Raw genomic sequence first — 24666 nt, forward strand, 5'->3', positions numbered from 1 at the left:
TCCTTTTTAGCAATAATCCTACCCTGTTGCTATCAAGTCAATTCTGACTCATAGTGACCCTATAGAACAGAGTAGAACTGCTCCATAGGGTTTTCAAGGAGCAGCTGGTGGATTCAAACTGCTGACCTTTTGGTTAGCAGCCGAGCTCTTAACCACTTTGCCACCAGGGCTCCTTTTTCGCAATAGGGCCCATCATCTTCTAGATGGAGAGACTGAAGCTCAGCAAGATTACGCAGTTTGCCAGAATTCACCTAGCTGGTAAGTAGGTTTACTAAGATTCAAACCGGGATCCAACTGGATCCACTTTCCACTGTGTTCTTTTCACTATGAGATGCTTTCTTTGAACATCTAGAGAGCCAAGGCTGTCCCTAAGACAGTCTTGACGTGTAATTCCTGAAGAATTAAGTGTGTTTGATTTAGTCCAGGAGGGAGTTCATTTCTGGGTTCCTTCACCATAGCTCTCCCTCACTTCCTGTATGGCGGCAGGGGACCCAGCCTGATTCAGATGGTCTGTTTCAGAAGACACAAGGAGGCTTTGTGAAGGAGACTGTTAAAAGGGCAGAAGCGGAATCTGCCTGAGGCAAAATAGGGAATGGAGGCCAGTCTCCTAAGTACCATGCCCGCCCTCACTGAGAGGGAGGGGTAAGGTCTGCTCCCTTCTGACATTCCACCGTCTGATATGCTCATCCCTCAGGCCTTCCTCCTTCCCTAAGAAACCCATATACTGCTCACCTCTGCCTGTTGAGCTTCTTTTTATCCTTTAAAAACCAAACCAAAAATCCATTGCCTCAGCAACCCCATAGGACAGAGTAGAACTGCCCCATAATGTTTCCCAGGAACAGCTGGTGGATTCGAACTGCTGACCTTTTGGTTAGCACGCCAGCTCTTAACCACTGCACTACCAGCCTACTCAAATGTTGCTTCCTCATGAAGCCTAAGTAATCCCCTCATGCTGAATTCACTGCCTCCTCCTCAGGAGTCTCCCAGCCCTTGGATCATGGGCACTTTTCAGAGCAAGCACAGAGCCTGCTTCAAATCCACTTCCCAGTCATTAGCTGTGTGACCTTGGGCAAGATTTAACTTCTCTTGACATCTGTTCCTCCATCTGTGAAATGGGGATAATAGTGCCTACTTTCAGAGGGCTGTGAGGAGGTTTAAAATGGATCATGCGTGTAAAATAGAGACAAAATAGTAAATATATATATGTATGTACGTATTCATGGCCTAAATCTCCACTAGGGAGCCTGGAGAGAGGGAAAACCTTCTGTAGGGGTGGCTGTTTTATGTACACAATACAGACAGGCAGGGAAAAAGGATTTTAAGTTTTGCTCTGCATTTTTTTCAAAAATAATTATTTTTGTGCAATTATTTAATTTTTTTCTTCAAATATTGTGGATGCCAGATTGATACCATGCAGAGACAAGACCATGAGGTGGCTCAATTTTTAAAATGATACACATGTAAAGCTCTTAGCACAGTGTATGGCACATACCAAACCCTCAAATAATGATGGCTGTAGCTGTCGCTATACTGGGTGGGTCGCTATTATTTGTCTGTCTCTACCACAAAACTGTGAGCTTGCCAAGGACCTGTCTTCATTGCTGTGCTAACCTCCTGCCTGCCCTATCCAGTCCACAGTAGGTGCTCAGCAGGAAGAAGCCTCTAGTGGGAATCCAAGGCCAAGCAAAGTCTGGGAAGACCAGGCCCTAGGAACAAATGCCCTGACATTTCAGCAGACCATAGCAACCAGTGGCGGGGTCAGCACTAGGGAGGGGTTGTTTCCTGGTATCACTCTATGGGGACAGGCTCCCCCTTCCTCTTGTCACTATTCCCTGCCCAGACACAGGCCTGCTTCATCCTCCCACCCACACACACTGACCTCTGCCCTGGGATGTCAGCAGTGGTCAAGGGGCCATGGACGCCAAGCATGCCAGTCTAGAATTCTGCGTGCCAGTTCCTTGATGCTCCTGCATGCTCCCCAGGGCCTGGCTTTCACAACAGCAGCTCCGTAGCCAGTTTTGTCCTCAAAGGAGGCCCCTTCTCCAGGACAAAAAAGGGGGGATGAGTGACAGGAAGACCTTCACCTCACAGAACTTCAGTCACAGCAGACTACTTGTCATGCCCCTCTTCCCAGTTTTTCCATTTGCTCTTGCTGATCCCTAGGCCTGGGGTGCCCTTCCTCCATTTCTCCCTGATAAATTCTATTCGTTCTTCAAAGACCAGCTCAAATTCCTTCTCTCCCAGGAAACTATCCCTATAGCCTGAAAGAGCTCCTTCTGACCCCACACCCTCGTCGTAGCCCCTATTGTAATTTAGGACATGTGGGTCTCACTCCAACACTGGACAGATGCATTGTGCATCAGAGATTGAGCCTGGGAGTCAGGGAGATTCAGGTTCAATTCCTGTATCAGCCACTTTTTAGCTCTGTAACCATGGACAAGCTGCTTGGTCTCACTAAACCCCACTGTAAAACGGGGGAAATAGGGTAAAGTTATGAAAATTAAACGAGTTAATACTCATTAAGCCATTAAGCATGGTGCCTTGCACACATTAAGCTCTCGATAAATGTTAACTCTTTTTGTTTGTCTTCCCTTCACGTCATCCCTCAGCCACAGTATCTCAAAATAGAACTTGACCAGCTCAATATCTGAGGTGGAATTTTATTAGATCATCTCTCAGGTTCCAAGTTTGAGCAGGTTCCTCCCAAGTAGTAGAAACCTTGAAAAGAAACTAGAATTTCTGAGAACCACAGATCCCAAGGGAGGAATGAGGGAGAGAGCCTGTGATTGTTGGTCAGAACAGGACGCAGAGGGGAAGATGGAGGAAATGGTGATGCTTTGCCCTGTTCTTTAACTGCAAGGACCAGAAATCTAGCAAGCCCCACGGTGGTAAAACTTCTTCCTTCCCAGGACCTCGGAGCCAGACGGAGATTCCCCTTTTACTAAGTAATTTCAGTGTTTCTGCTACTTGCAGCCAAAAGAGCCTTGACTAAAACACTGACTTTCGCAGACTCCAAGACTTGATCAAGGTCTCTCAGTGCCTGAGCTACAGACTCAAAGCTCTGGCTTCCTGGAATTCAGATTTTGAGTCATGGGTCCCCCAGGGGCAGCCCCACCCAGAGTTTGGCTCACAACTGGAGGGAAGAACCAGCACCACACCTCATCACTGTTCCAGGGCAAGGAGTGGAATACAAGGTACTCACTTGATCCCCACCCAGAAGTAATAATAATGATTTTTTTTTTTTTTAAAGTTTGCTGTTGGATCAATCCCCGCTCATGGCAACCCTATGTGTATCAGAGTAGAATTGTGCTCCACAGGGTTTTCAGTGGCTGATTGTTCGGACGTGGATAACCAGGGCTTTCTTCTGAGGGGCCTCTGGGTGGCTTCAAATTGCCAACCTTTTGGTCAGTAGCCTAGGGCTTAAGCATTTGCACCATTCAGGGACTAAATAATGATGATAAAAAAAATAGCTACCATTTATTGAGTGTTCATCCTGTATCAGGCACCATGCTAAGAGTTATACTTATTTCCAGTCCTATTGTCTAATTTAAACTTGCATGAAGATAAAAACAAGCATAAATTCCTTATGCTTACAGCATTTGAGTAGGAAGCCAAAAAACTGTCAACCAAATTAAAATGGATATACACGTTATTTGATATTGCCAATATATTTATTAAAAACAAAGCAAAACAAAAAATATAACCCTTTAAGTTAGATATTCCTACTGGCATCCACACTGTACAATTCGGGTTAGGGGGAGGGCTTACGGGGTGAAGAATGTTTCCCAAGCTTACACAAAAAGCTCCTGCTGCCGTTGAGTTGATTCTGATTCAATAGCGGCCCTACAGGGGAGGGTAAAACTGCCCCACAGGGTTTCCAAGGAATGGCTGTTGGATTCGAACTGCCGACCTTTTGGTTAGCAACTATAGCTCTTAACCTCTATGCCACCAGGATTCCTGACAGATTACACAGTTGGGTGTTATAATCACTAGGATAACTGAAGCGTGACAAACTTCGGTCCCAGTAGCCTGAGTCCTGGGTTGCCCCTTCACCAAAATGGTAGCACATGAATGGGCAAGAACAGATCTTGTCCCATTTGAAAGTACTCATGGCAAACAAAAAACAAAAACTCTTGGCTTATCCCAGAATAAATGCTTATTCATGTCTGATGAATGAATGATTAAATGAGTGAATTTGAAGATAGCTGTTTAAATGATAGTCTGCTCCACCCCAACCATGGAGAGGCCTATAATTCAATACTCTGCACTTACCGCTGCTGCCAGCAGCCCTTTCTACCTCGATACCCCAAAGCTAGTCTAATGGCATTAACCATTCTAGCCAGCCAGGATGCCATTAAAAGCTCCAGTCAAGCCACTGCATCCCCACCCAGGTCTTGGCTCTGGGCCCTGGGCTGGGAGAGTGGTCTTCTTGTTTACCAAGAATTTGGACCTTCTTCAGAGAAAAGCACAGATGACCTATTAGTCTAATTCAAGCACTTAGCAAGGAATGACTGTACCATTCACACCCCCAGCCTCAGGCTAATGGAGCCAAGGCAAATGGAGAGGCCACAACTGCTTAGAGATCTTCCTGGGAGGGGAAGAAGGGGGAAGGTCGACCCAGTGCCTGCCTCACTGGAGTTTGCAGAGAGGCAGCTTGGCTGAGCATTTCCTGGAGCAGTGCAGGCTGCAGGGATATAAAAATGTACAAAGAGAGCCTTGCCTATTCCACTCACCACTCTGACAGCTCCTCTGCACATCTTACCCCCAGTCACCTCCTAACTGCCTTAAAACTTGGCTCAAAGAAAATGGGAAGACTACCAAATATTCATCAATATCCCACCACGTCGATATAGGACTGGTTAAATAAGCTATGATACATTCATACATGTTCATGCATACAGCTGATAAAAAGAATGATGCTGCTCAAGCTCTACTCATGGATGCTGAAGGATGTCTGTGACTTACACTTTGATGTCCTGTGTGTGACACGCCCCCCCAAAAAAGTTGTCATTGAGTCAATTCCAACTCATAGTGACCCTGTAGGACAAAGAACTGACCCATAGAGTTTCTAAGGCTGTAATCTTTACAGAAGCAGTCTGCCACATCTTTCTCCTGCAGAGTGGCTCATGGGTTCAAACCTCTGACCTTTCGGGTTTCGAAGATTTTTGTTTTCTTTCTGTTGATGTATAATCCATACTGAAGGCTGTAGTCTTTGACCTTCATCAGTAAGTGCTTCAAGTCCTCTTCACTTTCAGCAAGCAAGGTTGTGTTATCTGCATATCACTGGTTATTAAAGAATCTTCCACCATTCCTGATGCCATGTTCCTTTTCATATAGTACAGCCTCTGAGATTATTTGTTCAGCGTACAGATTGAATAAGTATGGTGAAAGAATACAATCCTGATGCACACCTTTCCTGATTTTAAATCACAGGGTATCCCTTGTTCTGTTTGAATAACTGCCTGTTGGTCTATGTATAGGCTCTGCATGAGCACAATTAAGTGACTGACAAAGTCAAGTATTGTTGGAGGATTAAATGAATAAATGCATTAAAGTACTTGGCACACAGTAGGGTTCAATGAATGTGGCTTATTATTATAGTGATCGCATAGCACTTATCACATTGCATTGTACTTACTGACTGTCTTGTCTGTTTCCCTCCTCTGGTGTATGAAAGGTTTGAAAACAGGATCTGAGTCTTACCTTGGAATCCCCTGCACCTAGCACAGCACCTTGCAGAGCTGGCACTCAACAGATGTGTATTGAAAGAGTGAGTGAATTACTAGAGAAATGTCCTCAGCTCTATAAATATATTCTTCCAGCTACTTTGCAAGGGTAGGTATTTCCTTATCCCAATGGGTTTACAAATACCCTGAGATAACCGGTCTGCCATTTCCTCTGGTCCCCATTATGGTCCGCAGCAGATCAATAACAGATACAGGTACATAATAAATGCTGTGGTTGGCTGAGGGCCCCCCTTAACTGCTGTGGCAGACATTTCATAGTATCCCAGGAATGGCTCAAGCTGGGCCAGATACCAGGCCCACAGACTCATATAAACCGTTTTTTTCTGCCAATTCCATATCATGTACACACAGAGGCTGAGACCTGCTCAAAGTCACACAGCGTTCAGTGGCAGGGCCACAATGTCTCCTGATCACCCAGCCTGTGGCCTTTAGTCTGTAACACTCATAGTTCTGTATGAATTTACAATGTGAGAAAATGGGAAAAGAACAAAGTTTTAAGTGAAAATGTTTAATGATGATCCAAGAGTCTGAGGGGACTCTGGGGCAGTAGCTGGAATAAACCAAGGCTCAGGGCCTCTGATTGCTAATGTTCAAATGCTTGGTAGGGCTCCTGGGCAGGGCAGTGCAGGCAGATTTCTAATTCAGAGGAAATGCGGGGTGGGAGGGCCCGGAGTCTTGCTTTAGCTCTCCTCATGATGGAAAGTGTCTTTCTAGGCTGCCTTAGAACACCCAGCCCTGCCTGCTTGGAATGTATTAAAGAGTGACTGATTTGTTATATGGTGAGGTGCTTCCTCTTTAGGTGATCCTGGTGGGCAGAAGGAAGGGATCAGGGCAAAGCTTGGCTGAATTGGTTACCACCAGAAGATATGGCTAAATGGTGGTGTCACCAAGTCCTACGAAGGGGCAGCCTGAGTCATAAATGGAGGTGGGGTGGAAGGAATGGGAACCCAGCCGATCAGGATCTGGAGGTCGATAACCCCTAGCTTTTAGGAATCAACTAGATGGGTGGAGTGGGGTCAGGGTTGCCACACAATGCACTGCACTTCCTTCTTGAGGCTGTCCTTTTATCACCCCTTGTAGGTGCAGGTCAGGCTGGGTATGGTGAAGGGGAAGAAGACCCCCCGGGAAGTTGAGCTACCAGAATCTCAGGAACAGGGTCAAGATAAGTGTGCAGGAGAAAAGAGAGGGCACCCAGGGCTGTGGTCTCAGAGCAGGGTTTTTATTCTGTGGAAGAAATGGAATGCAGTTAGCCCTAGGGCACCCTGCATCTCCACCCACTTTACCCCATCAGCCTCAATCAATACCTGTCCCCTCCCCTGTAGTGTCTATCAGTAGTTTATAGTATTTGTGACGAGGAGGTCACCCCCCTCCACCCCCTTGTCTGCCTTATTTGGGCTTTCTCCAGCTGGTATGGTAAAGGTATGAGTGGTGGAATAGAGGAGGCCTTACCTGGCGTTCCATCACAGAAAAGGTAGAGTCTGTCCAGTCCTGGAAGAAGAGTTGGCTGTGAAAATGCATCTTAGCTGCAATGGCCTCCACTGAGGAGAGGAGAGAAGGCAGATTGGAAGGGGGTGGTTGTTGGAGACTTCTCAGGGTCTCAAGGAAGGAAAGCGAATGCCACAGGGACCCTGTGTTGTAGGTGGGTGGGAGGTGGGAATGGGATATTGTCTACTTGTTTGTTCCTTTGGCTGAAGAGTGTCCCTGGGGCCCACACAGGTTGAACAGGCAGCCTGGGATGGGTCACTCAGAAAGTGTGAGAAGAAAGTTAGTTCAAGGCTCAGGGGATAGAAGCCTATATTGAGGAGGGGGCTGTTCTGTCTGCAGGAAACAGACGGAACCAGTCTGGAGCACATACTTCACCCTTCTCCCAACCCCCTTGGTTCAGCTGACCCAGCCATGGGAACTTGGAGCAAGTGGATTGCACTCACTGAGGCAGGGGTTACGAGAGAAGGACCTTTCCAGCCGCTCACACTCCTCCTGCAGGTTGCCACTGCCTCGGCAGGTACAGCTTAAGGCGACACTGGTGTTGATGTTGCTAACAAAGTTGGGAGTCATGGCAGTCCCTGTGGAGTGGAGAGGGAAAAGTGTTTTCAGGGCCTAAGTCAACCCTAACTTCTACTCCCATCCTCTCCTACCCATCTCAGGAGCAATCCTTCTGGGTTAGTCTCCACAGCATTCCTATCCCGCAAGGCTAGCTAAGCTGTGGGTTGCCTACACATGTCCCCCAGCCTCACCAATCAGCCCCATGTATGCTCGCAGACATCTGGACTGCTCTGTTGCACAGGTCCTTAGGACATCCACGGGATGGCAATGAGTCTGAAAATCCGCCAAGCGCGATCTGGAAGAAAGGACATTTCAAGAGTCACCCTTAAGGGTCTGGTCTGCAGCCTTCACCTTTGCCAACTTTTAGCTTGGCTTGCCCATCTTCATGCAAATCCTCCTCTTCCTTCAGAGTCAGGCCCAGGACCTCCTCCTCAGTGACATCAGCCTCTGTCAGAATTAAATGCATGTCACCCCAGCTCCCACAACACATCACTCTGAATTTGGACTCCACAATCCCTAGTTATGAGACCTAGACAACTTCTTTAACCTCAGTTTGCTCAACCGAAAAAAAAAAAAAAAGAGATGATAAAAGCACTACCTCATAGGATTTTCATGAGGACGAAATAAGATAATGTATGTACAGCATTTAGCACAGTACCTGGTACATACTGTTTAATAAATGCTAGATATTGTTAGCACTCACTCTACAGTAAGTGGTAGAACAAAGTTGCAAGCTTAGGCTGATGTGACTCATTGTAAACAACTGTCACTTGAATGGATGATAACTTCAATTTGATAAGTGTTTTGCCCTAAGAAGGCAGAGGAAAGCCAGATCAGAATTTCACGTTTGCTGGAGAGAATGTATCAAACACCTCAAAACTCTTCATGTCCTTTGATCTAGTAATGGCACCAATCCTAAGTAATAATCAGAGATGTCCATAAAGATTAATGAACAAGAATATTTTGTTACAGCATTATTTATAGCAAAGAACTGAAGGTAACTTAAATATCCAACAATAGAGGAATGGCTAAATAATTGAATACAACACAGGCATTTAAAAATTAAGTTCATAAAGTACAGTAAATAACAAAATAAGCACCACATGGCTGGATTAAGGCAGGTGAAGGCCCTAAACACTGACAATCTGTGGTGACCCCTCCTCTGCTTACTCACGCATTCGAATGGGATATTTGAGTTATCTATATATACATATGTGTGTGTGTGTGTGTGTGAGTGTGTGTGGCAACTATCCACAATGTAACTTCTTTCTAAATGGGACTATAATATTAGCGATTGAACGCAAGGGTAGCCTTAGGCCATTTTAGGAGAATAAGATGAACTGGATTATAACATTTTCAGTGGACGCAGGGTATTGACATTTTCACTATACACCACATTTTCTACAAAAGGAATATTCCACATACTCCACACACACACAAAAAAAAGAATCAGTCAACTTAGATGTTTCAACAATCAATGTAAAATTCTGTTGATTTTCCAGAACAAAAATTGACTTTCGCCAATTTTGCTTTAAACGGCTTATATTTCAATCTTTATGCTGGTTTTGTAATCAATGCTATAGCTATAAATGAGCAAATTAAAAGATGTCATAAAAGAAAATTTAATGATCAGAAGAAAACAAATATTAAATCAAATTACTATATTTTACTTTTATATAGCTCTTTCATCTCTAACATGTTATAATTAAAAACATTTCTTTGTATTCTTTGCTTTTACAAATTCAATGATTCTGTCACAATTAAGCTGCTGAGCAACATCTACTTCCGTATATAATAAGGATAATGATTCCAGTCTTTGTTGAATTATTGTTGTACACTGAGGATTTTTGAATCACTTTACGGATGAAAATGAGCATCCTGTTGTGCAGTCTGTGATCATTAAAGTTAGGAATATGTGTAAAGCAGATGTGAATTACCAAATGGATCAGAGACCTGCTATCTATCAACATAACCTGTCCTTGCCCAGTAACCACTCATCTTGGGTCCAGTCGCCTATTAGGTGAATGTAGCAAAAGTTAGACTCAACATCCCACCCCGACCTCTTGTTTCGTAGAAAGAAACAGAATACTCCCAACGGACTCACGGAGATAAGGAATTTCAATTACATGGGAGTGAACCACTGGAGACAGATGCCAACAAAGGTGTTGAAGTGGTAGGGGCCTCACAGCTTAAACAACCTTGTGCATGGTCGCCCTCGTGACCCTGTGTGAACTTTACTTCTGGTCGGTACATTCTCACGCACTGGAGTTTGTATCAGTTTTGCTTAGTGCCCTGACAGTTCCATTCCACTGCGGTGTCTGCTTCTCCTTGTGTCCTGTCTGCTTGGCATCTATGGGTCTTTGCTTTGGACACCTGATCCCGTTTTGTTGATGCCTAAGCAGATGTTTATGTGCTTATTGGGTAATCCATCCCTGAAACACTACCATTTATTGAAGAAGTTCTGGTGGGGCCGTGGTTAAAGCATTCAGCTGTTAACTGATAGGTTGGCTGTTCAAAACCATAGCTCATTCCAGGGAGAAAGGTGTGACAGTCTACCTCTGTAAAGATTTACAGCCTTGGAAATCCTATGGAGCAGTTCTACTCTGTCCTACAGGGTCAGTGTGAGTCGGAATTGACTCAATGGCAATGAGTACCGCTTACTGAGCACTTATTCTGCACCAGTAAGCTAAATACTTTACATAAATTATCTAATTTAACTCTCACCAGAATCCCATGAGGTCTGCATCATTTTTCTGTTTAGTTTTAATGAGAGTTAAACAACCTTAGATTAAGTGGTGGAATTTTAGGTTAAGTGGTGGAATCTTAAGTGGTGTGCACAAGGTCACACAGACCCAGGATTTAAACTCATGTCTCACTGCAGAGCTCCAGTCTTTACCACTACTCCATACCACCTCCACGGGAAAATGCTCATGAGATATGTAACAAACATGAATGAAGCAAGATACAAATATATTTCCAGAATGTCTAATTCTGCTTATCTGTATAGAAAAGAAAAAAACAGAAGGAAATGCCCTCAAAGGTACAGTGAGTTATCTTCAGGCGATGGAATTTTGAGTGATTTTTTTTTTTTTTTGTATGTGTATTTTTTTAAGTTTTTACATAAAGGGGGAAAAACTTCTTCTTGAGAAAATATCTAAGGTAGCCACCTGATAAAGAAGCCAGTCAGTTTCTGGGTGGAGAGAGATATCAGGCCCAACCCCCGCACAGGCAGGTGGCCCTCAAGGAGTGCACCACGCCCATTCCCACCAGGGCCCACCCGCACCCCACACCTGCAGAGCGGGTCTGAGAGGCAGGTGCGGCGCAGCTCCAGGCAGTTGGGGACAGCAGACGGCAGCGCGCAGCTGGGGGCGATGGTGTTGCGACGGCGCTCCCCGCAGCCTCGGTCTCCTTGTGAGCACGGGCAAAGCAGCAGGCCCTGAGCGCGGTGCTCCGCCGCCTTCTCGAAGAAGGTGCGCAGCTGCTCAAGGCAGATATGGCGCTGGCATCGAGGGCCTGAGCACGCCTCCCCGTAGGCCTTGCGCAGCCGGTCACACTTGTCGTTCAGAGTGCACAGCATGGCGAACTTCAGGCAGAGGTCTGAGCCTGGGAGAAAAGGGGCACCAAGTCACCAGGCTGTGTCCTCCAAGCATACCTGCAGCCCAGCCTCCCTAAGAACCCGTAAGCACCCTAATTTAACTCTGAAGGCTGGCGGGGGGCGGGGGGGGGGAGGGGTTGAAAAGCAGGACTGACTTGAATAAGGCCACTCCTAATCCAGGGTTTTTCCTTCTACCCACAAATTATATCTGGTATTCTTCAGACTCCTCCATCCTACTCCTCATCTTGACTAGGTTAAAAAAAAAAAATAAAATCCATATGTATCTAACAGCCACTCATCTAGAATTCAAGCAGCCAGAAAACCCAAATAACCAAAATCTTTCCTTTGGTGAGATCTGGTGGTGGAAATCATAATCTAGAGGCCCTGCAACGTTCTAAAGCACCTTCTGAACGGTCCAAGGCAGATGCAACCAAGTTCTGTTTAGTCTTTGTTTTGCATCTGTCTATTCTGTTCTTTTTTTTTTTCAGCTTTAATGTCACTTGTCTGTCTTTCATTGATTCATGCATAAAAATTCACCACACTCTGAGTCTTGGGAAATCATGGTGATAATTCCATTAACAGGATATTTCGGCAGCCAAACAATCAAGTAACTGGAATGGGATATTCACTAATTCCTGATAATTAGAGTTGGTTATGCATCTCCATTTTTTCTCTCAAAATTCTAATATATAGAACTGACTATACAACAAAACTCAAATCTTTCTCAAAAAGAGAGTGCATGTGTGTGTGTGTTCCTTCCCAACAGCCTAATCTTCCTGAAAAACATACATCATAGTCCTTGCCAGTCTGATGGCTCCCCACCCCAAGTCACCCCTGTGTGGAGTCACACACTCTTGCACTATTTTCCCTGCCCAACACCTCGCCCATCCCATTACATTGGCTGAAAACAAACAATTTCCTATTCTTTAGGGACAAAAAGCTACTTTCCTGGCTGCCTTGAATAAGGGTAAATAACTCCATTTCAGTACATTTTTCTGAGACTGCTGCCCCTCCTGCCACTCCCACCACACCCTTTGTAAGGGCTCACCTTTGGGAACCAAGGAGCCCTAATGCCTTCTCTTCAAATGCCTCCCTAATAGCTGCTGCTCTTTGATGGCTCTTGTAGGACCAGACCACACCCACAGCTCAGACTCCCACCCTAACATAATAATTCTTTAGTCACCTGGCAGGGTAGGAGTTATTCCCCCACAAGTCTCCCCAGCTTATGTTCCCACCAGACACCCTTTCCTTGGGGTCCAGGCCCAGCCTCCCATTACCCAGCCTGGGCTTGCCCTCTACACCTGGTTTGAGCATGTTCAGTTTGCGGAGATCCGTTTTCCAGGGTTTGCTGGTCACTGTGTCTTCATAGGGGGAGACATCCAGCTCGTAGTCACCTAGAGACAAGGTAGAGGGAGCACCAGAATCCTGAGGACCAGGGTGGGGGTGGGAGGAGGGGCTGAGGCTGCTGGGCCAGACCTCAAAGCCCTGTGGAGAAAAGGAAAAGGCACAGGTCTACTCAGCTAGCTGTAAACGGTACAGAGATTAGAAAAAGGAAGGGCCTTGAAGGTATAGGCTGGGCTTGATGAACAAAGTAGGTTTAATGATAAGAAAATAAAAGTATCATTTGTCCATCACACTATGTGCTGGGTACTATGGTATGTGGTGTGTGTGTGTATATATATAATATATATATATATATACAGACACGTATATATATGCGTAATTGATTAACCTATCTCATTTATATATATACTTTACATAAAATAAATAAACTTACGTGTGTGTGTGTGTGTGTGTTATGGATTGAATTATGCCCCCCAAGAATATATGTTGTAAATCCTAACCCGTATGCTTGTGGTTATAATGCCATTTGGGAATGGGTTGTCTTTGCTATGTTAGTGTAGGGCGTATTTTGAGTCAATCTCTTTTGAAATACAAGAGATTAAACGATCAGTTGAAGCAGAGAAGGGTAAAGAGAGATGCCAAGCCACATGAAGACTGTACAGGAGCAGAGGCTCAAAAGAGGCAAGGGCCTTCCTCTAGAGCCAACAGAGAGAGAAACCCTTCCCTTAGATCTGGCACTGTGAATTCAGACTTCTAGCTTCCTAAAACCCACTGCTGTTGAGTCGATTCTGACTCACAGGAACCCTATAGGACAGAGTAGAACTGCCCCATAGGGTTTCCAAGACTGTAAATCTTTATGGAAGCAGACTGCTACATCCGTCTCCTGTGAAGCAGCTGGTAGGCTTAAACCACCGACCTTCTGATTAGTAGCCGAGTGCTTAACCACTGCACCGCTGGGGCTATTTACTCTCCTAAACTGTGAGAGAATAAATTTCTGTTTGTTAAAGCCACCCACATGTGGTATTTCTGTTATAGCAGCACTAGATAACTAAGACTCTGTGTGTGTAATAAAATCTCATTTAATCTTCCTGGCAGCCTTGGATAAGTAAGAAAAAAACTGAGGATGAAAGAGGTTGAGTTACTTACTCAGACTCACATAAGCTAATAAGAAGTGGAGCTGGGACTGATTCCAGAGTCACTGCCTCTAACCACTAGACATATTGCCTGCAGGTACATAATCAATAAAGGGGACCCCGTCTCTTGTTTTCTCTTGCTATTAGGGAAGGGGCAGTGGTGGACTCTGTTCCAAGCCTGACCACTTGGGTATGGAAATGCATCATATGCCAAGGAAATGGAAGTGAGACCAGGTCTTGAATTAAACCTGACTGAGAAGGGCAGAGAAAGAAGAGACAATATTTCAAAGCAAACATATCTCTCTCACACACACCCATGGGGGTGTGAGCTCCTTAAAGTGATTTACTAGGTCTTATAAAAATCTCTGCATAGCTCATATATATGGTAGGTGCTCAATAAATGTTGGTGAATAAATCTTGCAGGGATGTCACCCAGTAAATCTTTGTAAATGCATCTTCAAAACAAAAGGAATATCGATGATGCTGGATCCTTGGGAAGAACTCCAGCCTCCCAAGGGAAAAGGGGTGGTGGTGCAAGGATCTCGGGAGAAGTCTCAGGGGGAGTTCTGAAAGAGAAGCCATTAGGATGGGAGCAGAAAGTAGGAAACAAGGAGGTAGTAAATTGTATTATTGTTCTCAATTATTTGCTACCCACCTTACGGGAGCATTATACATCTCCACCTATTGCCGTGCAACTTTCATGGCCCCTGTGAGAGGAGTGTAATTCCCCACCCCACTGATGTCAGGCTTAGACACGTGACTTGCCTTGGCCCATGGATTGTTAGCTGAAGTGACGTAAGTCACATCTGAGCAGAAGGTTTAAGAGCCATCACATGGTTCTCGATTGCTCTTTCCCCTCTACCAGCCTGGATCCTAGAATGAAGAAGACAGGCGGAGCAGAGATGAAGCCAACTTGTGGAAGCTCACAGCAGATGTGTAATATGAGCAAGAAATAAATTCTTGTTGTTGATAGCCAGTGATCTGGGAGTTGTTTGTTACTGCAGCATAACCCAGCAAATCCTTATTAATAAAGCAATTGATACCTAAAATGGAGTGCTGCAGTAACAAAAAAATCTAAAAGGTGTGGCACTGTTTTGGGGACTGGGCAGTGGGTGGTAAAGAAACTACTACTGGGGGCTGGAAAGATAATAGCCCATGTCATGTAGTGGCAAAGCATTTGGTAAAATTGTTGCTTGCAGTAACTTAGGAGGAAGATGATTTACCAAATGAGCTTGTGCTTTAAGGGGAAGGAGCTGAGAATCAGAACGTTACTAATACGTCTTAATTGTTATTGGCTGCATTTGGCAAGGTACTACAAAAAATACATAAGCTCAGAAAAGAACTGGCCAGTGTGCAAAGTACAGATGAAAGGGGAAAGAGAGAATCCAGAAACTCCATGGCCTGCAGCAGGATTGAGAGATGCAATAAATGGTAAGATAAAATTGAGAAATGCTTTGAGTGATAAGCTCAATTATAACTTAGCCTTAGAAATAAAAAAAAAAATTTTTTTATTTTATTAGGGCAAAGATCAAGTGTGTGACTATCACACATTTTTAGAGATTTCTCAATTGATTAATGGTACCAAATAAATCCTGCCATTTGGACCAAAGCACTCAGGGAAAACAAAACAAAACAAAACAAAACAAAGGTACTGGCTCTCCCACAGAAGCCTGATAAGGTCAAAGTACTTCTAATTAGATCTAGAAAGAGATTCATGTCCTGAAAAAAATTGTGAAAAAGGCTACCGGAACATGAGGTGACAGAAATCAAAGAGATAAAAAACAACTATATTTTGAGAGAGTTGTACTGTTAAACAAGCCACTAGCTTGGATAAAAAGAGACTGTAACTATTGGAGCCTTTAAATGCCCCAACATTCCTCAGGCAGGAAGCAGGCTGAGAACATTGCTCAGTCCCCAAGGAAGCTGTAGTCTCCAGTGCCCTCTTCAGATGTGGCCAAAGAGAATAATGGAAAAGGAAGGACTCCCAGAGGGCTTGGGCCAAGAGTCCTAGAGAACAATGGATAGAGCAACTACTCCCATGGAGCAGAATAAGGGCTTTATTAAGGAACAACCTGTACTCCTAGGAAAGAGGGCCCTTGCAACATTTGTCTAGCGGAATTCCAGAATTGCTATGAACCATTCAGTGTCTGCTGTGTACCTCCCACTCTTCCCCCATTCTAACTGGGAATGTTGTTTGTGGTTATCCTGTCCCTGTTCCATTATTGTTTACTCAGTATGTGTGGAAGGTAGATGACTTGTCTTTTTAGTTCATGGGCTTCTAGATCAAGAGAAGCCACATCCAGATGTGATACAGAGACTATCATGAGCTCCTAGACTTTAAGCCTGATACCATGTTTGTCTAGAACTTTTAGGGCATCTTCCTTGGGAAGAGGGGATGGGTGTATTTTTCTTGTGGAAGGGAGGAAAGTGAATATTTTGACCAATTGGTGGACTACGGTAGATTGTATTACTGTTCCCAGTTATTCTTTGCCTTTCCTGTAAGATTATATATTCTCATTTCTATCATGTGATATGTAGTGTCTTCCTGTAGGAGGAGTATACTTCACTGCCCCAGTGATGTCAGGCTTGGCCATGTGACCTGCTTTGTCAATGGAATGTGAGCAGAAGTAGCGTAGGTAACATCTGAGCAGAAGCTTTAAAAGCCATTGCGTGGTTCTGTCACTGCTGTTTCCCTGTGTGATGATAAGGGTACATCCCACATGAAGCTGCACTGTTAGCCTGAATCTCAGAATCAAGAATATACATGAAACAGCCAACACAGAACATGAGCAAGAAATAAACTTGCTTTGCAAGTCACTGTTTTGTTACTGCAGGATAGTCTTATAAAACCTAATACAAAGAAGGCCTAAGAAAAGAGTCAGAGGAGGTTCCTCTCTTTGGCTCTTTAGGTGCTTCTCTCTCTTATCTGGTTAATATGTATCCTTTCTGTTGAAGGCTGGACAAGAATGCTACCTTCCAGTCTCTCCTAGCTGTGGATTTCATAATATCTGGAGCCTGTTTACGTGTTAGGATCCTTTTCCCCACCTCTTCTCCATACCTTTGTGTTCAGCAGCTCCCCAGGCTGGGCCTCAGCCTGGTTCAGTGCCAAGAGGGAACTACACGTTGCCAGGTAAGAATAGGGGACGTTAGAAAAAGAGAGCAGTGTTCCGGAGACCCAAAAGGATACCGCCAATTCCTCTTTCCACCTTTTACTGCTGTAAAATGCAGAGTTTCATCATCATCCCTATTGAAATCCACCACATAGCTCATATTCTGCAAGATTAATAAACAGCCCCCGAGAGCCACCTGCCCATTTCCCCAGCTTAATCCACTCTAGCATGGGGAGCTCACCAAGGCTGCGGGCATGGTGAACAGTCCAGTAGATGTCCAGGCAGGTAGCTTGGTTCTTCATGCGTCGGTGGCATGAGCAGCCCATCAGAGAGCTGTTCCTGAGCTGCTGTGCTGCCTCCAGGCACTCTGCAGGGACTGATGGCTGCTCAGAGGGTGATGGGGTGCTTATACTATAGATGCAGGAATACAGATGGTGCTGGTAGGCAGCATTGCACGTGGGGTTGGCCTGGCATTTCTTCTTGGCTTGGATACAGCTGTTCATAAGCCGGCCCTCTGTGGGGAAGGTGTCCCCTGCAGCGGATGAGAAACCAGGTGAGGCTCACAGAAGCTCAGAGTAGCTGTCTGGGAGTAACAAGTTGCGACACAGGGTGGAGGGCTTCCCAATGAAACCTTGGGCAAGAAAGTCTTGGGGTAGCACAAAAGGCCATTTAGGAATAAGAATGAGGAGAAAGAAGCCCAGCAGGACTGGGCAGTCTGCAGCTGTCACAATCTCATCAGTACAGTTCAGGCCCAATAACAGATGGAGGATTTGAGGAAAGGCTGTTTAGCCTCCAGGAAGGAGGAGGAGGGCACTTGTTTGAAGCTGAGCCTGATGACCCTGCCAGGCTAGGGAAATGGGGTCCTGGGCAGAGCCATGCCAGGGAAAGGGATAGCATCATGAGAAGAGAGTTGAGAATGTCCAAAGGAGTGCTAAACCAGAGTCAGAAACAACTCTGAGTCCTCTGTTAAATAAAAATTATTTTAAAAAATACTTTAACATGGGAACCGGTTGGGGTTGGAGTTGAGCTATTGCTAGAAGGGAGAAGGGGTAATCTGATCCTCTCACTCAGGAATACCAGGGTTGGTTAAAATTCAGCCCTGGAAGAAACCCCTGTATCCTAAGACATAGGAAGCTCTGCCAAGGGGATCCCCATCCCCCCATTATGGGGTAACAGACACCATCCCCTCAGTTTTCAAGGCAAAAAATCTAGGAATCATTCTTAATGCTTCTCTATCCATCACACCCTATGTTCAGTCCAGCAACAAGTTGTGTCAACTCCATGATATATCTGGAATGTGTCCACTTCTCTGCACATCTATCACCGCCTCCTTAGCTCCAGCCACCAGCAACTCTTACCTGAACTATTGCCAAGCCTCCTTACTGTTCTCCCTTATTCCATCCTCCAAACCCATTCTTCCATACTATCCAACCATCTTTTTTAATAAACTTTTTTTCTTTGTAAACCAGAAGACTATTTTTTTAATGAGGCAAAATTCACACAACATAAAATTAACCATTTTAAAGTGTACAAATCAGTGTCATTTAGTACATTCTCAGTGTGGTACAACCATCACCTCAATCTAGTTTCAAAACATTTTCATCACCCCAAAAGGAGACTTGGTATCCATTAAGCAGTTGCTCCCCACCGTCCCTTCCCCCCAGCCCTGGGAACCACTAATCTTTCTGTCTCCATGGGTTTGCCTATTCTACACATTTCATATAAATAGAATAATACAATATGTGGTCTCTTGTGTCTGGCTTCTTTCTAGGTTCATCTATGTTGTAACATATATCAGTACTTCATTCTCTTTTTTACGGTTGAATAATATTCTGCTGTATGAAAATATCACATTTTGTTTATCTACACACCAGCTGATGAACATCTGGGTTGTTTCTACCTTTTGGCAATTGTAAATCGTGCTGCTGTGAACACTGGTGTACAAGTATTGTTTGAATACATATTTTCAGTTCTTTTGGTGATATGCCTAGGAGTGGAATTACTGGGTCATATGGTAATTCTACGTTTATCTTTTTGAGAAACTACCAAACTGTTTTGGCTGCACCATTTTACATTACCACCAACAATGTATAAGGATTCCAATTTCTCCTCATCTTCGCCGACACTTACTTTCTGTTTTCTGGTTTTTTAATTATAGCTGTCCTCATGGGTGTGAAGTGGTCTCATTGGGAATTTCATTTGCATTTCCTTAATGACTAAGGATGTTGAGCATCTTTTCATGTGCTTGTTGGAGATTTATATATCTTCTTTGGTAATAAACTTTTTACTGAAGTATAACATACAGAAAAATGCACAAATCAAAAATGTACAGCTTAATGAATTTCACAAAATGAATACACCTGTGTACCCAGCACCCAGATAAAGGAACAGAACATTATGAGCACACCCAGAAGCCCTCTTCTACTCACTATGACATTTCCTAATTTCTAACACCAGAGACTAGTTTTGCCTGTTGCCTGTTTTTTAATCATGCAATGTGTACTTTCTGTTTCTTATCTTCTTTTGCTCAGTATTACATTTGTGAAATTCAATAGCTTATTTTCATTGCTGTGTATTATTGTTGTTGGGTGTTACCAAGTCTATTACGTGAGAGAGTAGAGCTGCCCCACAGGGTTTTCTTGGTTTTAATTTTTTTTTTTAAATAGTATTTTATTGTGTTTTCAGTGAAAGTTTACACAGCAAGTTAGCCTTCCATTTGACAATTTCTACACAAATTCTTCAGTGATACTAGTTATATTTTTCAAATTGTATCAACATTCTCTTTGTTTTCTGGTTGTTCCATTTCCTGTACTCTAGTTTCCTTATTATCCCATCTTTGCTTTAGAGTACCTGTTGACCTTTTGGTCTCTTGGCTGTAATCTCTATGGAAGCAGATCACCAGGCCTTTCTCCTGCAGAGCAGCTAGGTGGGTTTGAACTGCCAACCTTTAGATTAACAGCCAGGCACTTAACCATTGTGCTACCAGGGCTCCTTCATTGCTGTATACCATTCAATTATATGAATATAACTAATTCTACTGTTGATTGGCATTATGTGGGGCTATCTTTTAAAACCGTAAGTCAGGTCATCTCATTTCTCTGCTTAAATCCCTCCAATAGTTTCCGTTGCACTTAGATTAAAATCTAATTTATGTCCCTTGTAAAGCCTGATCCCCAAATTGGGAGGAGCCTCAGAATTCAATTACTCCAACCTCCTCTTCCAGTCCAACCTCAAATTATCTAGATTATTTATTAAAATGCAGATTCCCGAGCCCCACACTAGACCTACTGCCTCAGAATCTCTAATGATAAAACCTGGGAATCTGAATTTTAGAAAATTCACTGGAGATTTTCATGCTCCCTAAAGTTTGAGAGCTGATCCCATATTCAGTGTATAAACACAGGCTCAGTCTTAAAGATTTTTCTTTTTGCCTCAGGCCCCAGTATGGCTCAGCATGGCATTGTTACTCTTTTTATTCACAATTTTCATATTCATTATGTGTTTTTTTCCCATTAATTTTAATTTTCTTAAATATTACTTATCTTGACTACTGAGTTTCTTGACACCCCTTCACTCACCTCACTGTAGTCCCAGCCCTACATAGAGCAATTTACTTCACTTTTCTGGACTTCAGTTTTCTTAGCTGTAAAATGAAGGAACTGAATTAAATCAGAGTTTCTCAAGAGAGAGAATTAGGAGGAGAGAGGATAGGTCCCTTCTGGGGGTAGATCAAAATTTCCAGAGGGAATGTGTAGTTCAAAAAAGTGTATTTGAGCAGCGATGCAGACAGACACATACACATCAATGTTTACTGTATCACTGTTCACAATTGCCAAAAGATGGGAATGACCTAAATGTCCATCAACAGATGAATGGATACACAAAATATGGTCTATACATACAATGGAATATCACTCAGATATAGAGAAATAAAATCCTGATACATGCTACAGTATGGATAAACCTTGAAAATGTTATGCTGAGTGAAGTAAGGCGATCACAAAAGAATATTTTATCTCACTTACATGAAATATCTAGAATAGGCAAATATATAGAGAGCAAAATTTATTAGTGGTTACAAGGGGTGGGAGGGCGGAGGGAAAAGGGGAGTCATTGTTTAGGAAGCATTGAGTTTCTGTTTATGGGGATGGAAAATTTGGCAATGGATATTGCTGACGGTTGTACAATATGATTGATGTAATTGATGTCACTAAATTGTACACATGAAAAACATTAAATTGACAAATGTGTTTTATAGATATAGATAGATAGATACAATAATAAAAGCATCTTTGGCAGTTTTATATGTGGAGATAAAAAAAGCTTTTGAAATTTCAAAAAATGTTTAAAGAAGGCATGAGATTTTTATCTTTATCAAAAGGGAAATATGGCTTGAAACTGGTTGAGAATACTGAAAGTTTAAGATGTTGGTACTTTGGGTAGGTACCCAATGAGTGCTTGCTGAATGAAAAGTAGCAGGTCCATGTCCATTGTCTTAAGTGGACTAAATGTTGCGTTATAACAACTTTCAAAAGAAAATTTCTCTAGTTTTTTACCTAATTGTTCACAAAGGCTGGGCAGTGGTGGATTTAGGGGCATTCCAGCTCAACAAAAGAACTTGGGAATCACTTTAAATTTCATCAGAACAGGGCAGAACTTGTGTTTCCTGGACTGTGAAATATGGGCTTGATCTAGGGCAAAGGTCACAAATTAACCCAGTGTACAGTTGTTTTTTTTTTTCAGTCTACACAGTATTTTCTTTCTCTCTTTTTTTTGCATTTTGCATTTTTTTGTAACTAAAAATTGTAATTAGTTGCCAACATTTAAAAATCGTATTTCACATAGAATTCTGAATTTCTAACTTCTCTTGAAAAATGGCAAGACTGGGCCCACAACCCCACAATGCAACAGCTGGAGTTGAGTAATGACTGCCTTTTTTGACAAGTGTTTTCTAGTTTGTCACAGGCCCCACCACTCTCCTGCCCCCCTCCTAATTTCCACTGCCACTGACATGTCTTTATTTCATACTGATTAGTCAGAAGCCTGGCTTCTGAATTGGTTTTCTGCTTCTTGAATCATCACAGAATGAGTAGCTGCAAATGGGGCAGAATTCAAGCTATGCTTCAGGGCACAAGACTCTCATTTGTTGCTCCCTGGTAAGGCCCACAGCACAGACACCCATTCTATAGATCGATGAACAAAGAAAAGTAACATACAAGCGGATGTAGCAAGTCAAGGCTGGAGCAAGGCTAGAAACCAGGACTCCCAACTCCTACTTAGTCCGGAATGATTTTGAATACATGATGCCACTTCCCTGTGAATTAGAGGCCTCTTTTATGCTTGGCGGAAGCCCTGGTGGCATAGTGGTTAAGTGCTATAGGGGCTAACCAAAAGGTCAGCAGTTCAAATCCACCAGGCACTCCTGGGAAACTCTATGGGGCAGTTCTACTCAGTCCTATAGGGTCACTATGAGTCAGAATCAACTCTATGGCAATGGGTTTGATTTTTTGTTTTTTATGCTTGGCAGGTCGCTGGGTGGCGCTATTGTCTACTAACCAAAAGGTTGTTGGTTCAGATCCACCTAGCAGTGCTGTGGAAGAAGTGCCCAGCTATCTACTTCTGTAAGATTACGGCCATTGAAAACTATGGAACACAGTTCTACTCTGAAACACATTGGGTTGCCATGAGTCATTATCAACTAGATGGTAACAGGCTTGGGTTTTTGGTTTTTTAATGCTTCGGTGAGCCCTGAGCAGAGGTATTTTCCACTCAAATGCTAAAACCCTCTGTTTGTGCTCTTGGAGAGCAATTGGCCCTATATTGCTGCTCCTGGATGGCTGTTTTAAGGATTTTCAATGAGGCCACTTAACCACAAATCACTGCTATCAAGAATTATCATGCAAAATAGACCTCTACCCATACTGCTTCATTAAATTGGTTAAGGAGGAAGGCGTTTAATATTTACCCCAATTCTGACATGACCAGCCATACCACTAGGGTGAGTGGAATTTTCTGGGCAGTCAGTCAAATCAGATGGGTGATGTCTTTCTGTACTGATTTACTGATGGAGTCAGTCTGGACAGACCCAGTCCTTTCCCTTCCTCCTTCCAGTCTGTCTTGGAGCCAAGATTCCATCTCTGCAGTACCCATTTGTGGACTGAGGAGGCCTCCCGCCAGTGTGTGATATCTCTGCCTCAGGATTCCCTCCCCTTGGGTTCTGGACAGAAGCCTCACAATGAGATTCCAGAGAACTACCCATCCCACTCTAAAGGCTGTGGACATGTTCCCTGGGATCACAGACCCCAGGCTGACTCCTTGAGGGAATGGTATGGTTCTGATCTTATGCCTTGAACTATATATTCCACAAAACATCTACTGTGGATCTATTATAGGGCAAGGCAGGTGCTGGAGAGCTTGCAGAGGAAAGGCCATCCCCCCAGTAGCCAGTTTTCGGCTGCAGTTAAAAAAATGATACTCTGAAGGCTGTGCTGGTGTGGTAGGTTGGTGGTGAGCAATAGTCTCAACAATACAAACAAATAATGATGTTAGCAAGTCTAGAGCAGCAATTTACAACCCTAATTTGTCACAAGTCAGTTCTAACATAAACCTCTTTTCTTCTTCTGGACCTAGTTTCCCCTTCCCAGCTTTTAAAGAGGGTAAAAGAGTTGAAGCTCATGTGGAACCAATAGTTCTGCTTCTGATCAGATTGTGCCGCCTCCAACAGATGCTGTTTTGGTAGTGGCCTGGCCGTAGGTTGTTCTCTGACGGTGGAGTCGCACCTCTAAAGAGGGAAGAGGGAAACCAGGGAGGGAGGAGATGTCTGGATGCCCAGGCCATTGCTGGCACTTAATCCCCAACAGCTCGGACACTGTATTAGGCATGGAACCCAGGCCCTTCCTGGTACCCAGCCTTCCTCCTCCAGTTCCTGAGGCCAGGGTGAACCGACTGACCGGACCGGGTGGCAGTTGCTCCAGCGGACCCGAACCCACCAGGCTGAACCCTCTCCGGACAGCCCCGCCTATATGCTCACCTCCACCTCCCGCTACTGCCTTGGCCCGTGCGGGCTCCGCGTACCCACAGACGACACTCACCTGCTCGCAGCAGCAGCAGCAGCAGGAGCAGGACCCCGGTCTGCAGCGGCCGCGGGCTCGAGAGGCACGCCATGGCGGGGGTGCGGGCGCTGGGTGTCCGCCCCCGCGGGGCACTGTGCCTGCCCCGGCGCTGCGCTCTCTTGTTTCTCGCGCTTGAGCTGTGCGAGCCGAGCTCCCTCCGCCGGCGCCTCACGCCCCTCCTCGCGCGGAGCCGACTCTCTCCCACCAGGGTCCTGGGCGTCGCCCTCCAACTCCGAAGCGGACCGACGCACCGCGCGGCTCTTCTACTGGACGGAGAAAGCGGGCAGGGGTGGGGACGAGGGCCTGCGTCCTGGGGGCTACCCGGGCGCGGGAGGAAGAGGGTGCTCCACCCAAGTCTGCCCACCTGCCGTCTGCTGAGAACTTCGCTCAGAGGAATTCTGCCCAAGACAATGTAAAGGCTGCTACTGGAGGCTTGCCACTTCGAGAAGTCCAAATATATCTCCAAGAAAGCACTCTCACCTTCTGGACACACGCATACACACACCCAAAGCACAAGGGCAACCACCACGAATGAAATCTTCTAACACTTGCATTTGTAGTAATTTATTTTTCTATTAGAAT

The 24666-nt window shown here is 44.4% G+C and overlaps 1 protein-coding gene across 1 annotated transcript; it reads right to left on the reverse strand.

Annotated features, from left to right (window-relative positions):
- Window positions 1–6303: 6303 nt before the first annotated feature.
- Window positions 6304–24136, reverse strand: GFRA3 (GDNF family receptor alpha 3). The gene is made up of 8 exons (XM_023549383.1): window positions 24064–24136; window positions 17214–17504; window positions 12687–12779; window positions 11081–11393; window positions 7982–8085; window positions 7676–7810; window positions 7197–7285; window positions 6304–6971 (listed from the first exon to the last, which is right to left on the reverse strand). Exons 1-8 carry the CDS (start codon window positions 24134–24136, stop codon window positions 6882–6884), a joined length of 1188 nt encoding a protein of 395 aa, XP_023405151.1. The 3' UTR covers window positions 6304–6881.
- Between the last annotated feature and the right edge of the window lie 530 nt (window positions 24137–24666).

Source organism: Loxodonta africana, chromosome 2 (genome assembly GCF_030014295.1).
Source record: "Loxodonta africana isolate mLoxAfr1 chromosome 2, mLoxAfr1.hap2, whole genome shotgun sequence".
In the NCBI taxonomy this organism is placed as follows: domain Eukaryota; kingdom Metazoa; phylum Chordata; class Mammalia; order Proboscidea; family Elephantidae; genus Loxodonta; species Loxodonta africana.

Excerpts from the sequence above, each read along its gene's own strand:
- GFRA3 (XM_023549383.1), bottom strand. The coding sequence starts at position 24,136 with ATGGCGTGCCTCTCGAGCCCGCGGCCGCTGCAGACCGGGGTCCTGCTC. Across the intron at positions 12,780-17,213 it reads TCACCATGCCCGCAGCCTTG|GTGACTACGAGCTGGATGTC; the intron begins GTGAGCTCCCCA and ends CCTTGTCTCTAG. Across the intron at positions 7,286-7,675 it reads CTCTCGTAACCCCTGCCTCA|TGGAGGCCATTGCAGCTAAG; the intron begins GTGAGTGCAATC and ends TCCTCTCCTCAG.